Source organism: Cyprinodon variegatus, unplaced genomic scaffold (assembly GCF_000732505.1).
Source record: "Cyprinodon variegatus isolate N-32 unplaced genomic scaffold, C_variegatus-1.0 Scaffold2, whole genome shotgun sequence".
Classification (NCBI taxonomy): Eukaryota; Metazoa; Chordata; class Actinopteri; order Cyprinodontiformes; family Cyprinodontidae; genus Cyprinodon; species Cyprinodon variegatus.
In genome coordinates, this window is record NW_015150455.1 from 1,259,597 (window position 1) to 1,280,557 (window position 20,961).

A 20,961-nucleotide genomic window follows, 5' to 3' on the forward strand; every position below is an offset into this window, starting at 1 on the left:
ACAGCAACAGCAAATAAACTAATGTTATTAGAACTATTAATGGTGTAAAAAAAAATAGAAAGAAAGAGGAACATAAAGCCCAATTTACTTCAGCTGACATACAGAGCATCTTAGAAAATTTATTAATTTCTAGGTAATAAAGAGGAACCTGAAAGAGCAAGACAGAAATAATGCCAAACAGCAGACAGACTGACCTCAGAACAGTGAAGAGACCATAACTGCTAATTAAAGCACAATGTTCTAGATGTGTGTGAAACACAGGAGCGGGTCAGTGGTTTTGGGGGATTTTCAAGCTACAAAAAGCAAAGGGATATTAATGCAACTGCTTATTAGAGAATAAAATATGGAAAAAAAAGCGTGAAATATATCCTCCTCTCATTAGCAGCCACTGAAGCCTCTGTTTTTATGTTGATCTTCTAACCTCTGTATCATAGAGCAAGTTTGGCAAGATTTAGGACGTGCAGTGGCAGTACATGGCAGACCAACAGCACACAGGAACTTGAGGCTTTTTTTCATGATGCATGGTGCACTTTAACAACAAGCAGAAAATACTTTAGACGTTAAAGCAGGACTCACCAAGAACTAGGTTAGGTAAACTTCTGAACATGTTCAGTTGTTTCACAACCATAGATGATGGAGAAAAAAGCATAATTAATTTTTCCAAAAAGTGACCAGAAATCCTAGAAATGCTGCTATACAGTAAACATATAAACTCAACAGTATAAATTATGAAACAACTTTTTTTTTTTTATTGAGATCATCGTTCACTTAAGTATCACAAACACCCACACCCGCTGATGGGAGAGATTGCTCTGCCGAGAGCAGTTGAAGGTTTAAATGTCCTACATTCAGGCTTGTGTTTCTAGGACAACTGCATCTCATCTGATTTTAATATGAAGGCAGGAGAGGCCTTACGTCTGTACTGTAAAACTGCAGACAGATTGTATTCACTCTGAGGAAAAAGCACCAAGAATTAAGAAACATTTAATCCGAGATACAGCAGAGAGGTCAAGATGGAGGCTGAGATAAAACAGATAGACATGCAGAGCGCAGTGGTGTTTTTTTGTGCTCTTCGGGGCAGTGTTAAGAGGAAGTACTGAAGTGCGTTTCTTTGTGCCTTAAGTATGTGTAAAAACTGAAGTTTCACACTTTATAGAGAAGCACTCTAAAAGTAAGCTGCAGTCACACCTTTTTTGTCTTGAAAAGATCCGGTGTATTTAACAGACTCTGGTTTGTTGTTTAGGGTGCACTGTTCTTGTTGTACTTCTTCTTTTTTTTCTTATCTTGCATGTATATGTATCACCAGGGAGCCTTTTCACAGTAAAAAAAAAAACAACCCTAAATAGCATGCAAAAAAAGAAAAATCTCATCTAATCCTGTATCTTTAGTGAGATATATCGCCAAACTAATAATGCGACCTGAATCGATAAATTCATTCTCCTCAAATTGATGATTTTATAATGTCCATAAAAAGATATTGCAGTCACAATAACACTGGAATATAGAAAAATAAGTGAATCAGAATGAAGATCTGTTAAAGGCCTTGAAATAAACAGCATAATGATCTAACACTGAGAGCTTACTTAATTTATTCTCCAGGAGTGAAAACAAATCCACTGTTAGAAAATGTCTTTTATAAAGTCAGTGGTTCAAAATTCAGTAGCAATCTAAATGATCCCCGCACAAACAAATGCAACAGAAACATGTATAAATCTATACTCTGTTTAATAAACTGATACAACCTTTTGCACAGTTAAAAATCCAATACATCCAGAGCACGCCGCTGACTAAGATCCAGCAGAATCCATGCTTGTAACTGTATAATTTTTTTACACTCTGTTTAGAGGACATTTGTGAAAAAAACAGCATTGTGAATAACACACCAGCATAGTCAAAGATAAGGCTGTGAAGCAGGGTTTGGTTAAAAAACTAAATAAATTTGAAGTTTCATTAGCTCTGTTAAATCCATCAACAAAGAGAGCTATTGCTGAAGGGATATTGCTAGACATCTTGTATAAAGTTGCAAAAGTGCATCAAGGGGACGAGTGAAACACTTGATATAAGGTGCTCTGGTCAAAAGAGACAGCTTCACACTGATACATAATGGAAGCAACATCATTATGATGGGATACTGTTGATAAGCCTGAGTCTATGGGAAGTCATACCTAAAGACAAAGCAATCCTGGAGGAACCATTTTAAACACACTTTATACACTAAAATTATATTTTATGATTTTAGACTGTATGATGAAGAAATTAAGACGAACCACTGTGTTCACCACTCTTTGTTATCAGGCTTTTTTTTGTTGTAAATTTATAATAAATGTCTCACTGAAGCTTAGCTTTTTGACAGCCCAGAATGTTTTTTTTTTAACCTACCCTGGATTTCACTAGCAGGGACTGGAATATATCGCTTCTTATATAAAAAAATCAAAAAAAAAAAATCATCTGAAACAATTATTGCAAGTGTTGCAAACTACATATGATACCCCAATGTATAAATACATTTGAGGAATAGATTGATGGGTTTTTACTTAAATATTTTTGCCTTAAACATTGAGAATTCTCATACTGTAGTAACTTCGCATTCAGTGTTACTCACAATGTCACACATTCAACTACATTTCCTTGCTTATTATGCTATCTAATACATTTTCTTTGCTCTTCACTTTGTCTTCTCAGTCTCTGCAGCTAATGAGCGGCATCCTCAGTGTTGCCATGGGGATTCTCTGTGCTGCAACACACGATATACATGCCACCTATTTCATACTGTTTAGAGTCCCACTGCTGACTGGAATCCTTGTAAGTGTTTGTTTTCAACCAAAAATAAAGCATAAATAATAATAATACAATACAAGGGTGTCTAACTTGCCTTCTGCTTCACTGCAGTTTGTAATAGTGGGGCTCATTTCCAACTTGCTGTTCAAATACCCGCTGTTACTGAATGTGAGTCAAACTGATCAGTTTTACAGCTCGAGAAAAATGAAATAAAAAAGCAATCAATCCATCAAAAATGCTTTTATCCCTGTATTGTAGGTCTCATTTGCCGTTAACCTGGGCTGCATTGTTGTAGCCTTATTCGGAGCCATTCTAACAAGCGTCGACCTGGCTCAGTGGAAACTAGGAGACGATCCGTTTTTTAAAGTAAGAATAACCCAAAACAGATTGTAAGGCATACATTATTAGAATCTAACCTAAAAATATCTCAAATGCATGAATATTGTTTGTTAATCAATGTTTTTGTTTATTGCAGATTGAAGTGCTGGGGCTGTGCGTGTTGGGACTCGAAGTACTACTCTCTGTAGTCCTTTGCTACTGGCTCTTCAAAGAAAAAAAAGGAAAATGAATAAAAGGATAAAATATGTTTAAGTTAATTGTGTACAGAGAAGCTAATTGTGCATAGAAAAAAGGGGAACAGAAGGCTTTAGAGCGGCCAGTGACAACTTATATGCTTTCATGTGTGGCTTTGTGTCTGTTGCCTTTGCTGAAGGAAGAAGCCCCTGCAGCTCAGCCCAGGTTGTGGTCTGCGTCTGATGTTTTGACTTGGATTGCAAAATGCAAGAACTGTGGTAACAAATGTCAGCTCCCCTCATATGAAGGCAAAAACCACACCTCATGGTCCTCGAACTATATGCACCTCTTTTGGTAACGGCAATAGTGGGTCTCCCTTTGCAGTTCTTTGTCTCTTCACGCAGAGGGCTCTGTGTGTGTGGTTTTGAGTTCACACTCTATTATCAGTGGAAATATCTGCCACTTGGTCTCAGGCGTAGAGTCACAACACTCTTAAACCTCCATTAGCCAAAAACGTTTATAGCAATTTTCAATGTATTAGACAAAGAAATGCAAAAACAGCTTGAATCTTTTTATTAATCTGTACAAACATGTAAACTGAAAATGACAAGAATACAACCATGCAGCATTGTCCGAAAGGGTCCGCTACCTTATATGTAAAATACATCTACAATATAAACACATACTATCTTGTTATATCAAATGTACAGACCTCTGAAGTACCATGACGAAGACATTTATTCAAATATCATGTGTTAGTGGGTTTTTGTTTAATAAAGTCTTAGTGCTCCAAAATCGACTCTTCCTTCTTTCCATTTGTTTTTTTTTCCTCTTGTGTGGAATATGCTCCGTGACTTGAAAACTTCACAACTGCAAAGAAAAGAGAGAGAAGCGTTATGAAAAGACAGTTTATGTGAACATATATATGTTGCAGCATTTTAAGTTCTACTTTGTGAACATGCAGCGCTGGGCACGCCAAACAAGGCAACTGGCAAACTAAAGCAGTTTTTTAAGAAGTGAAACCTCATATCACAAAAACTTATTTGGGTATGTGTCACAAGGATGAACAACTAAATAAAACTTAATTTATATTTTGCATAATTTAGAAGTTGCATAATAATGATCACAAAAATATTTATTTTTGGTCATTTCATTTCATTTTCTCTGTTGTTTATACATTTATACACTATTTAAAAAACAAATCATGTCCTCATTCTTTTTAGTTTATTGTATATGCTAATAAAATGGCAGCATGCTAAAGAAAGAAATCTGGAATAAATGAATTATAAATTCAGGAACCCTATTTATAATTTTTTTTTTTGGAAAAAAAAAAAACATTTTCAAAAACTGTAAAGAAAATATTGAATTATTAAGGACATCAAGGGTAAAAAGAAAATTAAAAAAGCAAAATAAGAAAATTTTTAGATACCAAGAAATAAATGAACCTAAAGAAGTCAATTTAAGCCATGAGGCAGGGGACACTTCAAATAAATTAAATAAAAAAAAAATAAATAAAAAAAACTAGAATTACAATAGGCCTTTGCAGCGCTTTCACTGCTCGGGCCTAATAATGCTATCACAATTTATTAAATGATAACATATTTATTAATATATAATGATATCAGTCAATAGTTCTCAATGCAAACTTTCTTACAATGTTGTATATTCATATTGTGCGTAGTTTACACCTAAAAGGATTTATGGTTTAACAGAAAATGAGTTGTGGTAGACAGAATAAGGTTGCACCTCAGGGCCATAAATAACGGTTGTACCACAGCATGCATATGCTTAAACATGCTAAGCTGTTTCCACTGATGTCAGTTTCACAGAATAAAAAAAGCAGCCAAAGGACAGAAGATCACAGGATTGCACACCCGATCAGGGCAAGAGCCTGCTGAACCCATCAGAACAAGACGCCATGCAACATGAACACAGGCAACCAAAATGTTATTACTCAGATTAGTGCGACAGCCGAGTGTTTTTATACAATTGTTAATGGAACTGGAAGGAGACTAACAGAGGCATCCACTGGTGTGACTGAGCTTACTTACAGAGTTTAACCCAAGCAGTCAGACCACTGTGGCGAGGCTGACCGCTATGTGAGCGGCTTTTCTCTGCCGAAAGCAAAACAACAACCAATATATAAAAAAGTATAAAAACCTAAAGCTTTAAATACCCTCATATTTGCTCAGATGGAAAATCAACTCCAACATCAGAGCTAGTGAACAGACAGAAAGATAATTAAAAAGAATTGTCAGAAAAGACTTTTTAAAATATAAATTAAACTTGTTTTTCTTTCCCTTTTTCTTCTAAATTACAGGAAGGTTACGAAATACAGAGACGGTTATGGTGAAAAGCTTACATCAAACAACTAATATGGAAAGTGTACAAATATTCAACAGGGTTGAGGTTGAATTTCTCAACCCTGAACTTCCTAGAGGAATATTCTTAGCTTGCACTGTCATTGCTTAAGTTTTGTAAACTTGTTCTCTTTATCAAATTATGTCCATATTTCAAACATTGAAACGTTCCCTCTTTACATGGGAGAGGATCTGTACTTCTGGGCCACAGTTAAAGGATCTCCATGTAACACTTCATTATGTAAAAACAATCCCATTTTAGAATAAATTATTAAGTGTTGTTATCAATAATTATAAAATGCAAGAGATTATTTCAAACAAAAATAAAATCAAACAATGTTTTAGTCATCTAACCATCTTATCTTGGAAAATAAGTTTAATATCCAGGTTTTTTGTTATTTAATCTTTGTTTATCACAACAGGCTTCAATCGAAGACAGCAAGATGTTTCTTCAACTTTTTCAAGTTGTTTCAATTCCTGTTGTTTTACATTGCCACAGACTGTAAGAGTTTTTACCTCCACCTCAGAACAACAGCTTCATATTCGACTGAAACTTGCAGATGACCACAGAGACAGAGGACAGACCAGTGGTAGACCTAGCCAATTTGGGGGCCCCATACCAACTTTAGACAGGGGACTTTAGACAGTGTGAACCTGCAATACTGTGAACCAGAGAGCAGCTCAAATGCAGCTTTTACTGTCGTCCCTCTCCTGGCCTGGACTGCTGAAAAATTAGAAGCTGTTAGTTCAGCGCTTAACAACAAACATACATGTTGTTCAGGAGAGATCTGTCATTCAATGCACCTGCACCCCAGTGCTTAATACAAAATGGTTGACGTCTCTAAATCAGCAACACTGCTGCAATGTATAGTTATGACTTTTAGCTCCTTAAAGGACGGAATCATAAAGGTGCAATATCCCTCCATCTCCCTCTTTAAACCTCCCTCTTTGTTATCAGAAAAATTTAGCTTTTGTTTCATTAATAAACACTTCGCTGCAAATTTACCTTATATATATATATATATATATATATAAAGACGGAAAAACATTGCATCCAACATCATCCAGCTGCTGAGTGATTTAGAAAAACCTTTTAATCATTCTAATAAAACTTGAATCTTTTTCAAATAGTCAGATCCAAAAAACCCGTAATTATTTTCTTCATGATGAGAGATTTCGAAATATTTGATTAACATTGATTATATGACAATGTTCCTTGTTTCCTAAATATGTTCTGTTGTTGCCGTGAAACAGAGCAGTCTTGTTTGCACTGAGCGTCTGCAGCATCTATAAAAACTCTTCTGTGCCCACTCTTCCTGGTCATTTCTTTTTTCATTTCATTTTCTATCTTCTGTTTTTACTTTATCTGTGTGATATTGCGGTTATTAAGAACTATATATGAAGAATATTATTTAGGTTTTAATTTGAAAAAAACTGTATCTTTGCTTAATCAGTTTAGTTTATAGTTTTACACATTAAACAAATTGTTCAGAGAACAAAAAAAGGGAAATGATTTCTATTAGGTTTATTTCTTTTCTAAATACTGCACCTTAAACAACCGAGGGCTGAATGTTGAGAATCAGTGCAGAAAGAAAGTCACCAATAGATAGATTATATTTCCCAGGTTTTTCTTTCTGCGTGTATGACTGTGATGACTGCAGCCATGACAGAACTTAGGGTCAAATATGTTTTGTATCTTGATACAAATCCAGCTAAAAGCTCCCAGAGAGGATTTATACTTTTTACCATCACAACCAGAGCTTTTAAATCAGGTGAAGTTTTTCTACTCTCTGTTCCTCATGATGATGATTATTAAACCAATCCTCCACCTCAAGCTGGGTTAACAGATAATTAGCTGTATCCTACAATTTCCTGGTCTGAGTCACCAGGCTTCAACTCTGTGGATGACAGCTGCTTTGAAATCAGCCATGTTTCCCTGCTGCGGTGTTATTTTGTTGTTTTTATTTATCGTGTAATGGACGAGACAGGCCAATATCCCTGGACTGAACAGCTGTTCTGCCCATTAAAGATCAAACTGCCCAGTTTTTAATTACCTTTCTCATTTTTTAACTCAGCTTTCATAGCTCTGCTTCATATCCCCCGCTGCTCAGCACTGCATCTCTGGATGGATCTATTCTTGTGTATGAAAAGGGGAGCAGAAGTTCATGGTGTTCTAAGTCACGATTTTTGACATTTTTTCCACAATAAATCCAAATTATTTAATTTCAAGCCTGCATAAATATCCTTGAGGCAACCAGCGAGTCACCTCACAGGTTGGGCCCCTGCTGGTTAATTGCCCCAGGTGGTGCTTTGACTTTATGGTAATTCTGGAAAAACACAAGGACAAGCAGAACTCTTTTTTTTTTGGTCAGATCACATTAACTGTTTTGCCACTTTTTAACGAAAAACATTTGGAGGAATAGAAGTGTGTTTTTCTAAACCTAATAACTGGGAACCAGCTGTAAATTATGAGGAATGCATCGGGATGCTGATATCATTCCCTGCTTGATAAAGAAAATATTCAACCAGAACTGTTTCAGAAGCTTGTAAATGGTTGTTACCTGGAGCCGACTCACTAAGGGACCGTGGATATACGACTGTGCTTCATGGTGTGACAACAGTTTTTGTATTGAAGTTTCTGATAATAATTTTAAAGGAAATCCTAACATAATAAAAGAAATTAAAAAAGACAACTTTAGAGGAAAATGAATGATTCAAAAGCATCATTAAAAGCAATGCTTTTATACTCATTCCTACAATAAAAGTGTGTCAACCTCTAACTGGAGCTGCCATTATGGCCTGTTTAAAGGGCCAACTATATAACTGTTATGACATCCAAAAGATCAAACATCTTAAGGTTCTTCCTAAGATGTGAATGCCTAAATGTGCCACATGCTGGCAATTTAAGTAGCTTTATCCAAAGTGTTGGCTCTTCAGACAAAAACCATGAAATGAAAAAAAATAACATGAAAACTCTTCGACATCTCCTGTTTTATAACAAAAAAAAAAACTGAACATGTTAGAACTGTAAATTTACAGTCATATATTTTTATATTAATGTTTTTATATTAATGTTTTTATATATATTTTTACTACTTTTCAAGGCTGCACTTTTAAGAAAAAAATGAAATTGTCCAGAGAGCTGTTCTAAATAAAATGTGTATTACACTTTTGTAAACAAAATGACAAATACATCTGTCTAAGTCTAAGGTATTTTCTTATGACTTTTTGTGGCTGGTAAAAGAAAAGGTTTAAAAGTTCTATCAAAAAACAGAAGTGAGCAAAAAGTTTACGTTTTATTTAATTTCTTCTGCTAATTGTAACAGAACCACAAAACCAAAAAAGAGCGAGGTTTGACTGTTCAGGCTCCGGTTTGTAATAACATTAGATTGAGACAGAGGGACAGACAGATGTTTTATACAATACCTACATCGTTTTTTTCAGTGCTGTAAATGTTATCGTTTTACTTATTGTCTGAAAAAAGAAGACCATTCTATTAGCTTTTTTCTTGTTTGAAATCCAAACAATGTCAATGACATTTTGGTGAAAAATGTATACAGCATGTGTTTCTAAAAGGTAAATGCATTTTTTTCTCTTAGCCACTAAAACAACCTTTATTTTGCAGCTGCAGCAGGAAAAAATGAAAAATTTGAAAATCACCTGAACTAATCAGAGGACAGGAGTCCAACTACAGAGAAGAAATACCCAGAGAGATGTTCTATATGTTCTGCATCAACAAGCTCTCACATGCAGCACAGAGTGTGATTGCTGCTGAAATTTGGATAAAACAGCCAACAACCAATCAAATACTTACTGCTGTGATGAAGTTGGTGCCCTGTGCTTGGAGGTCCTCATCCTTGGGAAACAATGATGTAGAGGCGACAGAGGGAGGAGGAGAGGAGTGGAGGAAATCAGGCAGCTCGTTGTTGTTGTTGTTAAACGTCTCCATGATGGCACTGGGGGGTTCAGGGATGGTGAGGGTGCTCAGCCCAGTTACACTGTCAGTGGAGTTGCACTGGGAGGAAGAGGTCTCTGAGCTTTCAGTAACTAAAAGAAACAGAGCAAATATTGTAGGAATTAAAACAGAAGAATAAAGTTTTAATTTTTCCCACTCATTGAGATTGTTTAAGTGAAGCTGTTCATGGAAATGTTAGGTTTGCTTTTGGTGGCCTCTAGTGGCGGCTCCAAAAACACACACTTAGGAAGAGAGAAATTTCAATACCTTATTATTATTGTTTTTGACCTTCAATTAAAAAACTTGTAGCCTATGGATGCATTGTACAAATCAACTTTATTGAATCTACCGTATTCTAAAAAAGAAAAGAGTAAATCTGACAAAAACAAATAAATAAATACTTAAAACAAGCACATCACTGACTCATGGAGGGCTGGCTGTTCCCGACGTCCTGCTCCAGCTCGTCCTCCTCTATGCAGTCATACGGCCACTGGGCAAAGGAGGCAACGCTGCCCATCGGGTACGGGTGTGAGTGTGGGTGGGACGGCGAGGAGTAAAGGTGAAGGTTAAGTGAGCCCAGCAGAGAGGAAGACGAGTGGCTGCTGGAGGAGGAGGTGCTGCTGTTGGAGATGGTGGAGTGGGGCCTCTTAAATGCAGCACAGTGTTCAAACGACGAAACGGCGATGGACGCCCTGGTTCGGCACTCTGATAGTGCAGAGACAAAAAACATATTAGATGCCAGAATTGTAGATGAAAGGTTGAAATGAAAAGGAATGAGTCTTTCCTAATACTGAGGAAGGAAAATAATTTGCTGATGTGAATTAGGCAATGTTTTCTAATATCATTTGTTTTGGTTTCAGAGGAAAAAATAAGCATTTCTTGAGTTTATCGACGGCTGAGTTCCTATTAGCATTGAGAGCCTCACCTGCAGCAGCAGGTCTTAGCAAGTACCTCAGATGAAGAAAGAGACTTTAGAGAGAAGTTCCCTTACAACTTACCAGAGAGGAACTTCATACTCAAATTTCATTTATTGTAGATTATTACGATACACTTCCTTTAAATAATCACTCTGTCCTATTATAAATCTAATGAACCCAACTTTACACTATAAGTTCACTCCATTACATTTAAAGTAACATCATCACTGCAGGTAAGATGATGATTATTTGAACCTTATATGTAAAATCTACTCTTAAAATATTTTTTGAATCTCCTCTAAATAAAAACGAAGTAAAATATAGTTGGTTTTATGAGAACAGAAAAGAATAAAATCTAAATAGAAGTGCTTACCTGTCCCCTTCATGATGTAGTCAATGGCTCTGTCACTGATGGCTGCATCACTGGGCTTAATGTCCATAAAAGGCTTATTTCCAATCCCCATGGAAACCATCTCCTGCATACGCAGCTCTACAATTGACACAAATTTAAAGAAAAGGTAAAAAAAAACTGATGTTATTTCTATATGAAAAAGGATGTAATGTTATTTTACTTTGATTTTAAGTGCCTCAATTTAATGATGGATTAGACTAAAATCAAGTCAAAAATAATTTAACCTGACTACATTGGTGTTTCATCATTTTTTTTTTACAAGATTTTGACTGTGTTTTTTTACAGATTCAGTCACTATTCGGACAGCCTTGTTATAGATGGGCAAAAGGTTTTACAACACTGAACTGTTTAATTTGATTACAACCTCATACTTAAAAAAAAAAATATATATATATAAAAAAAAATCCCTTTTTTGCATTATTTCAACATCAAGAAAACAAAAAAAAAAATCTTTGTGAAAACTTTTCCAGACGATTTTGATTAATATCCTGCTGAAAAAGCAACTGATCCATTTTCAGTCTCTGGCAGATGCCAAATTGTTTGTGTGGTATAGGGCCCACAGCATCACAGAGCCCCTGAAACAAACCTAGGTTTCATTCCAAACAGTCACTGGAAGGTTTATTGTTAATCTTAGTCTCGACAAAAGGAAACGTGCGTAAAAGAGAATGTTGGTAATAGGTTATAAGTTTGCCATGGTGCTTTTTTCTGACTTCCAAACAATAAACTTGTAGAATTATGTAAAGAGCTTCTAATGGTTGTCACAGAAACAGACAAAATGCAAATCAGCTTAACAATACATGCAGATTTGATGTGCTGTGCACTTTTTATGTGACTCTTTAGCCCACCTCTGTTTCTGAGGGCCTGCCTCCATAGGATCTTGCCAATAATAGCCGTCCACACCGCCTTGACCTCAGCCGAGCTAGCCTGGAGTATAAACGTGTCCTGGGACTTCCTCCGACGGAACCAGATCTCAAAACGAAGGCCGCTGTCACCGACGTTTTCAGTCATACCTATTTCTGCTGTCTGCATTGACATAAAACAAGCATTACTCAGCTTTATAAATAGTAGCTTACAAAGAGCAAAAAAAAAAAAAAAACAATCAGATCTTACCTTGAAGGACTGTTTGTAGATGTAAATGTCATATCCTCCCTCTATCTTCTTGGTCTTGCTGAAGAGGATGAGGTCCTCGAACAAGAAGACGTGGCGAAGGTATTTCCTGCGTCCACACCAGACGATGAACTCATCCTGGCAGCGGAGCTGACCCTGTTCTTTCAGGTTCACCTGGGGAGGAAACACGGTCGCCCAAATGCGTCAGAGAGAACAATGCAGTTCCTCGTGGGATAAACACAAGATGATTTCCATTTCCAAACATCTCCAGACCCCTAAGTTGGCTTAACGATATGGAGATGAGAGCAACACTCCTGAGGACTCACATCACAACCACGGATTGCATCCATAGCCAGCAGGTCATTCCCATGACGAAGCTGGAACTTCACCATCTCCTCTGCAGTGCGGAGATCACTCAGCTCCTGCTCCTGAGAGTAGCTGCACTCCTTTATCAGATCTTTGAGGAGCAGTGCATATTTGCTCATCCTCTGAATGGGCTTCAGCAGGTAGGACGCCAGGTCCATCTTATCTCCAAGCTCCAGCTGCTTATTCTGGATAAAGAAACAAAACTTTTTAATAACAGGTTTCTTTATTCACATGATAAAGTGAGCTGTACCTCGTGCCTCGGATCAGTCACTGTTTGAGGAATGTAACCAGAGCAGTTTGAAACGCACCTTAAAGAACTCATTGCCATGGCTGCTGAGCAGAGCGTCTGACTGAGGCTTATTCTTGCTGTACAGAGCATACATTCCAAACTGATCCTCCTGCAAACAACAGGAAACACTTACAATACCGTCTGCATCACTAAGTACACTGACATTTCATCTGACAGACACAATGAAAGAATAAAAACTAAGAATCACTAACAACAAAGAATATGCTTGCAAGTGCCGAAAATATACTGCGGCATGAATCAAAATATTCATTCAGTCTTTAGAAATGTAGAAATTGTATATGATTACATCATTAAGTCTACTAATGCCTGGAACTTTAAACTGGATTTCGAAAACGTAAATATACAAAATAAAGATAAAAATTTAAAACTACAAGGCTGCACAAAAAATAAAACAAAATGTTGTAAAAAAAAAATAAAAATAGAAGCTGAGAAAAATGAGAGTGAATCTTAAAATAAGAAATGGATTAAGAATGGATTAAGGATTAAAAATAAAGAGAATTAAATTTAAAATCATCAAGAAAAAAAAGCATAAAAAAATTAAAAGGCTAACAATGAAAAATATGAAAAGAAATAACAGTTTATAACTTATTATTGCTACCACAACTAGTATTGATAAAGATGAGAAGATATCCTTATTGTTGCCTTCATTTAATTTCCTCCAAAAAGGTTAAACCAACATCTTATATAAAATTGTTCATATCAGGTTTTCAATGATCAGGTTTACAATGATTGAAAATAATAAATAAAAATAGACAAGATAAACATTACATGGTTTTTGTTGTAAAACGAGACCCAAGCAATTAAACTCTAATGATAATAATACTACTACCATAACTACAATTATTGCTAATGATCAAGAGAATATCTCTTCATTGTCACATTTATTAATTTGCAAAAGGAAAATTTACTTAAATCTATAAAAGTTATTTATAACAGATTTTCAAATAAAAGTATAACAATAATAAAAAATGTACAACATAAATTTTGCATGGTCATTTTTGAATGATTAGGTTCAGAGTTAAAAGGGAAGCTTAAAAGATCCAAAGGTTAGGAATACATATGGAGGCAAATTAATATATTTCCTCCTACGTATATTTTATTGTCGTTATATTTCTACTTTTTTCATTATGATTTATAAAGGGTTGAATATTAGATTTCATTTTTGTTTTTACTTTTTTTGCAAAGATGATTATAGTGCAGTAGAGGAAGTTTTGGCCATAATATTTATTTTTCCTTTTATGGCATCAATCGATACGTGCGTGTTTGGCCGATTCTTTTGTGCATTCAGCAGCCATGCCCTAAGATCACATGAAGAACATGTATGATGTTAAATTCCTTTTCCCTCAATCCATTGTTAATATTTGTTTGATTTGTTAATAAATATTTCTATTTTGTTTAAACTGAGATTTCTGTAACATTTATCATCACCAGTATCGGTTTTTAAGAATCGCCCCCAAAATATTTCCAGCACAGAATAATCGACACCCGTATCGGCCCAAAGAATACCTGCATCGGTCGATTTCTGTAGTGCCACAATCCTAAACTGCTACAGTTTCAGTTTTTTTGTACATTCTTTTTTGAATGTTTAATATATTTAAAGGGATCAAACAAGTTTTATCCTTCTTAGACTTGATTAAACACTAATGTATGTTATCTCATGTCAACACGGGTTACTGCATATGAGGCCTCTACTCACGTGTCTCAGGAAACAGCTGCTGATGCTCAGTGGGGAGTGAGCGCTTGCCTCCAGCTCCTTTAGGAAGTACTGGCTGTGGAAGTCACACAATTTTTCCAGGTTCCCAAAAATGATGTTGCGCTTCCCTCGCAGGTCCTGAGGCAAGTCAAGGCGCCCCATCTCAGGGAAATAGTGCTCTATGATGTAGCTGAGGGAACGTACATACTCCCTCTCTGTGGAAATCATTTCATCCATGATGTGCTGAACTTTACTGGGGAACACAAAGAGATGCAAAATAAGCACAGATTGGAACTTTTTCATTTTTGATTCCTAGAAAATCTGGTTTATTGGCCCACCTGCTCTGTTTCTTGCCATCTCCTTCACTGCGTCTGTTGTGTGTCCTGGAAGGTGTGGACATGCTACGGCTGCGTCCTAAAGCAGGACTGGTCACGTCGGGTCTCAGCAGCTTCTTCTCTGCTGACACATTATTTGCGACCTCCAAACCTTTAATGTAGACCCCCGTGTAGCCGTGAATGTGGCTGACGTCAGAGTGTCCGCCGTCTCTCGGGGTCAGCTCATAGCTCACGGTCTTCTTCATGATCTTCTTCATTGGGTGCTTTCGAAGCCGAGTGGCCTTGGAGTATACGGGCTCCGAGTGGCAGGAGATGGTCGAGTCGATGGTGCAGTCGCTGTCAGTGTCCTCCAGGGTGCATGAGCTCTGCCCCAACTTGTTCTCTCGGTCGCTTGGGAAAGTGAAGTGCGATGGAGATGAGATAGAGCCTGATGGGCTCCTGGAAAAAGCCTCAGCAGAGAGATTCTTACTGTCCTCAAATGTAAGTGAGGTGATAGCTCCAGGTAAGTGCAGACATCCATTAGCTCCGGGCGGTTCTGGGGTTGCCACGCAGCTCTCTGCGGTGGGTAGGGGACCCCCCGTTTTCACAGTGTTTGGGTCCTGGGATGACAACAGGGCTTTAGCTAAGGTCCCTTCCAGCTGCTGTTTGGTCTGCTGACATTTGTGCCACACTGAGTTCCACTGCTGCAGCTGCTGGGGGCACTCCAGAGAGAGCACCATGTTATTAAGAGTGCTGAAGTTGTCCACTGAGAACTTAGATGCTTCTTTGCAGTAATCCTGCAAGATTTTCACCACAGACGGCGAAAATCTCTGATCAGAGCCATCGAGACCCAGCTGATGGAAATAATCCTGACAGTGTTCTATCCATTTCTGGGCCTATGGAAGTGAAAGAGGGAATTTCATTTGAACAGAATTATCATCTCGAAATGACATGACACTCCTTTGATGATGTAAAAAAAAAGGCGAAAAAAAACAAAACAAAGAAACCTGTACCATTTCCAGTTAGCATATAGTGAAATAGATCTAAAGATATTTATTATGCCTAAAAAAAACCTCTGATCATCATATCAAGTTTAATTAAAAAGTTGTTGTTTTTGAAACTCACCGAGTCATAGAACTCATACAGGTTTGTTAGGGTTTCCAACTTAGCCTTCCTCTCCTGTACTCTGCTTAAGATAGACCCAAGATGTTGTTTAAAGTTGCACACAGCTGAGTCTGGAGGGGACCTGGGGTACTGCTTTAGGAGCCTCGTCTGGTGCTGTCAAGAAAAAATAAACACCTATTTAGCTTTAAAGAGAAAGTTTGGGTTCTTCAAGTTTGCTTTTACTAAAAGATGAATAGTAAGTATAATACATGCTGCTGGCAGCAGTTGGTAGGACCTCAGTTTGGAGAATCAAAAAAATGCAATAATGCGTCTGAAGCTAAGGGCTTGTCTGTCTGGGAGACTAGCCAATAAACCTTTATTTTATTATTATTATTTTGATTAAATTCTTTCCTCTAACCATTTACACCCAAACATCTGTTTACTGAGACTACAAGTAGGATTTGTAAAAGTTAAGCTGCCAGAAACATCAATGACACATTTAGTGGCATATTGGCATTAACCTGATCTTAATCTTTTTTTACCTCGGACTCCTCTAGAAACTGCTCCAAACTTTCTCTCATCTCTTTTATTTTGTCTGTAGACAGAGTTACAGATTCCAGGGATAGAAGTTGCTTCTCTCCTTCTATGCTGAACCATCGCTTTACCTAGAAAAAACAAAAACAGATTCATTATCCATTTTTTATCCAAAGCAGAGACAATCTTAGGTACCATTAAAAGGACAGATGTCTGAGTCTGAACTCACCTGTTGTGTCTGCTCCTCAAAATTGCAAACCTCCAGCAGTTTTTCCAATTCTTTCTGTGACTTGTTGGAAAGAATCACAAGTTTATGAACCTCTTCATCTACTTGGTTGTAGAGTCCATTCAACATCTCAACTGCATCTCTGAAATACAGAACCAATACTGTAAGTTACTGAATTTTTCACCAGGTTCCAAGTGCTCCTGTCTCACTGTACCTGTAGTTTTCATTGTCACAGGCCTCCTCCTTTCTGATGCGGGCGAGGACAGTGCCTCCTTCCAGACGCAGTCTGTTCAGATGGGTGTCATCCAGTACACTCTTCATGAGATGCTTCTGCTGCTCTAACACCTCAGACACCTCCTGATTTAACATAAAGTGGCAGACAAATGGATTTCACAAAGGGATTTATGTTCAGAACTTTGCTCTATGTTTAGTCACAGTTTCCTTAATTATCTTGAGTTTACCTTATCCTGGTTACAGTACATGGTTTAGTGCTGCTTGCATGCCATGTATAGATTTAGCACCCTGAAGAACTATTCAGAACTTGAGTTTTTTTTCCAATTTCTTTTCTTGCTATAACACAAATATCAGTATATTTTGTCAGGAGGAAACACCATTTGAGAGGCAGCTACAGGTTCAAGTGTTTCAGGACTGAAACTCTTTTCTTTGCCAAATACATAGTGTATGTTTATGCAGCCCATTTACACTAAATTAAGTTTTTGTCCAAATCAGTCTTAACACAGATTTCCCTCTTTGATAACATGCAAAAATACTCTGATATGAACATTTCCCATTCTGTCATAGCTATGGCTATATTAGTAGGGTTGTTTTCTTGCTTCTCTAGTCTGATGTTGTTTAATTCTGTTAACACATCTCTAAAAAAGAAAAACCATCCTCCATACAGCAGGTAGCTGCCACTGTCATGTTTCCCAGTTGGTGCTTTCTTGGTGAAATATGGTTTTAGTTTTTCTCCCCATGTGGTGGTTTGCTTATAGGTCAAACAAATTTAAGCAGAACTGAAGTTCTTTTTTTGTTGTTGTTGTTGTTTTTTTTACCAATAACTTTCTTCCTATCACTTGTCTGAAAACATGGAACTCAAATTTAAACAAGTTGGAGTGAAGAAATCTCAGAGGGTAATGCATTCCAGATTCCTACTTCTAGAACCTTCCTAATGGTCACTGCCTCTGTTACAGCACTAACAATAGCTACGTTTTCATGGACACAATTATCGGATTGAAGGCCTAAACAGATTAAAAATGTTCAATGAAATTATGTAACTAAAAGAAAAATATTCCGATTCGGTCAGATCAGAAAGAAATTCTGAGAGATATTTTTCCCATCGCCTTTCTTATTTGCATTTACGTACACACCCATATGGATCTTTGAATTAAAATTATTTCCACTGTTTATACCTGTGGATTAACATGCCATCCTGCCCTTTGCTCCTATAGCGAAGCAGTGTTTGCTTAGCTCACCATAATGATAAAAAAATTGTATGCACTGAAGAAAACGAAATGTGCTGGGCAGGAGGAAAGAGCAGCTAAAGTAGAGGATGAGTGGACAAGGAGTTTGTTTACAAAACAGGTAGCTTCTTCTACTACTAAAGCATTTCCAGAAAATTAGACAGATCCGCTCATGCTTAAATGATTTAATCTGATTAAACACTTGGTACATGTACACATCTCATGACTGGATGATTTTATTTAGTGTTCATGGGAAATTTTGTGCATGTAAACGTAGCTTCTGGCAAACACACTGTCCTACACAATATAATCTGCACATACTGTACACAGCACTGAAATACATTATCCTGTAAACACAAGTGACCTCTGAACGACTTATCTATTATTCCTTCTCTATCTCTCTCTCTCTTTATATATATAGCATAGAAGTAGGAAGCTTTAACTTCAGAGGACTAATGGGTGCACAATAATCCTCTCTCGGTTTGAAGGGACGTCGTCACCTGGCAGGTTGACAGCTGAACCTGCTTTGCACTTATAAGGAGTCTAATAATTGGTTTCTTGGTTTTTCATGATGTCGTTTGTGCTCTGATTTTCTTTAACAGACCTCTGAGACCTTCACAGAACAGCTGCATTAATCCATAAGATCTAAATCCAAATCAGAAAGACTGCTTTCTTTTTGACTTCTGATATTTTGAGTCAAGTTTGTCTTTGGAAAAGAAAATCCCAATAAAATACATTAAAAGTTGGTTTCAAATTGACTCAATTTAAAGACATTCAAGGGTTGTGAATTTGTGGGAAAATGTAAAGTTGTAGTAAAGTTGAGGTTAAAGAATGTGATATATAAATTAAGATTTCCAAATGTATCACAAAGCTTCTCTTGTATCCACAGGGCTGCCTTACCTTAGATGTCTTGAGGTCTCCAGCAACACTCAGTGTTCTGATAGACTCCTGGAGGAAGCAAATAGCCGCCCTACAGCTACTGGCAAACGGTTCAATTTTCTGCCGGGAAAACAAAACAAAACAACCAGAGATTGTGATGGATTATTATCATAAACAGTAAAACAGAACTATTGACTCAGGTGAAACCAGTCATGCCTCGACAAGCTTGCGGGTCTTTGTCTGTAACTGTACGCCACTTTGGCTGTCTAAATAATCTTTCTATGCAAATAAAAATTTACAATACAAGCAAGAAAAGAAACATTTAGGCCTCTTTAGCCTCATAAAACCAGGTGCACGAATATGTTTATGATTCTAGCAACAGCAAAAGTGCCTGCATCAGTCCCACCTGTCTGAAGCTGATCCAGTGGTTGTGGTCATAAAGATAGGTGCCCTCCAGGTCTCGTGTCAGCTGGGTTTGGTCGATGTGCTTCAGCAGTGCCTTCAGGGATGAGAGCGCCTCAGTCTGTGCCAAAGAGAAGGAAAAAAAAAAAAAGGTCTACGTCAAAGCATGCCGCTCGTATGTTTTCCTCAGAGAAACAGCAGATTTAAATGCCTGCAGGCCGATTCCTGCACAGCGCTAATCTCAGTCATCAGGGCATGTAGTAAGAAGATAAAAGAGTAACAAATAAATTTTAGGGTCATTTAGAAAAGCCAGCATAATAGAATTGGTCAAACCTTTCATGTTACTTTTACCTGAACGCCGATGTCTCGGTCCAGTTTGGCTGATCCGTCTTTGTCCACCAATAACAGAACTGAATAAAGTGCATCTGGGGCTAATGCCTGATAAAAACAAGGACAAAGAGTTTTATGCTTCTAATAAACAGAATAAACCGAAACCCCATATAACAATAAGCTAAAAAAAAGGAAAAAACAATGTAAGATGACAGAGAAAAGCCCAACCATAACATGATGATATGTATCTTTTGGCTTTAGCTGCAGCAAACCAGCTCCCAGCTGGTGGTTAGACACAGACAAGTAAAGACAGGCCTCGGCGAGAGAGCCCTGAGGTCAGACATTTTTTTAAAAATATGTCTTGGAAGTACAGAGACTATACACTTTAAGGTGTGCCTCTTCAAAAAAATTCAAAAACCCAAACCGCACCGTGTCGGAGGCTGAGAGGCAGAACAATAGCAAAAATGTAAGAAATAAGATGGAATCGTGGCTTCGGTGCTGGAGTGTTTTTAGCAGGGCGGAGAGAAAAAGAGCTTTTGGGTGTGTTGGAGGGTAATTACATACTTTCCACAGAGGGCTCACCTGAAATTCAAACAGAGATTCCAACAGAGCTGGGACAGGCGACTGCCTTCTGCTGTCTATTACAACAGCCAGACCTTGATCCCGCCTCTCTTTCCTAAAACAAAACAATACAGTTAGTGTGTAGCATTTCTCCTTTTTTTAAGAAAAAGACAGGCAGTGCACTGCAAAAAACAGAAATCTAGGTCAGTCAATTTTCTGAAAATACGTGCATTTTTTCTTGAATTGAACAGATTAGGGAGACACTTGTCAATGGAATAAGACAATTTAGATTTAAAATAAGAAAAGCGACTGCAGTCTCTTTTTTGAAGTGCATAATGTAATAAAAAAAATATCAAATTTTTTTATTTTAAGGGTAAATATTGTTGTTTCAATTGCAAGTCATCTCATTTATCTAATCAAATTAAATATGAATTAATACTCTTACTTTAGGAAATTATTACCGATTTATTTGTTTAGATAATATTTGCAGTGTGCAATGCTGCACTCCAAAAACAATCTTAAAAAGAGTAAAATAATTCTTGAAATAGGTATTTTATAATAGATATTTACCCTTGATTTGAGTAGATAAATAAGATGATCTTTCAATGGAATGAGTATGTTTAGCCTTAAAATAAGACATATATTATGCACTTCAGATATGAGACTGGCCCTGCGATGGACTGGCAACCTGTCCAGGGTGTACCCCGCCTCTCGCCCATTGACAGCTGGAGATAGGCACC

General features: G+C 37.1%; 1 protein-coding gene across 4 annotated transcripts in view; it reads right to left on the reverse strand.

Moving 5' to 3' along the window:
- Window positions 1-4,025: 4,025 nt before the first annotated feature.
- Window positions 4,026-20,961, reverse strand: part of LOC107081914 (pleckstrin homology domain-containing family G member 4B-like) — a 47,132-nt gene continuing 30,196 nt past the window's right edge. For 3 of the 4 annotated variants that reach the window (XM_015370290.1, XM_015370299.1, XM_015370273.1), the window contains 19 exons: window positions 20,243-20,336; window positions 19,682-19,768; window positions 19,335-19,451; window positions 18,950-19,048; window positions 16,804-16,946; window positions 16,593-16,731; window positions 16,372-16,494; window positions 15,851-16,003; window positions 14,750-15,621; window positions 14,415-14,664; window positions 12,717-12,806; window positions 12,369-12,593; window positions 12,046-12,216; window positions 11,781-11,958; window positions 10,897-11,013; window positions 10,030-10,311; window positions 9,466-9,698; window positions 5,343-5,405; window positions 4,118-4,161 (listed from right to left, as the gene is read on the reverse strand). In XM_015370290.1, coding sequence (XP_015225776.1) covers window positions 5,361-5,405; window positions 9,466-9,698; window positions 10,030-10,311; window positions 10,897-11,013; window positions 11,781-11,958; window positions 12,046-12,216; window positions 12,369-12,593; window positions 12,717-12,806; window positions 14,415-14,664; window positions 14,750-15,621; window positions 15,851-16,003; window positions 16,372-16,494; window positions 16,593-16,731; window positions 16,804-16,946; window positions 18,950-19,048; window positions 19,335-19,451; window positions 19,682-19,768; window positions 20,243-20,336 — 3,418 coding nt within the window. In that variant the 3' untranslated portion in view covers window positions 4,118-4,161; window positions 5,343-5,360. Of the gene's footprint in view, window positions 4,162-5,342; window positions 5,406-9,465; window positions 9,699-10,029; window positions 10,312-10,896; window positions 11,014-11,780; window positions 11,959-12,045; window positions 12,217-12,368; window positions 12,594-12,716; window positions 12,807-14,414; window positions 14,665-14,749; window positions 15,622-15,850; window positions 16,004-16,371; window positions 16,495-16,592; window positions 16,732-16,803; window positions 16,947-18,949; window positions 19,049-19,334; window positions 19,452-19,681; window positions 19,769-20,242; window positions 20,337-20,961 lie in introns of all 4 variants that reach the window. The other variant, XM_015370281.1, reaches the window with a different exon arrangement.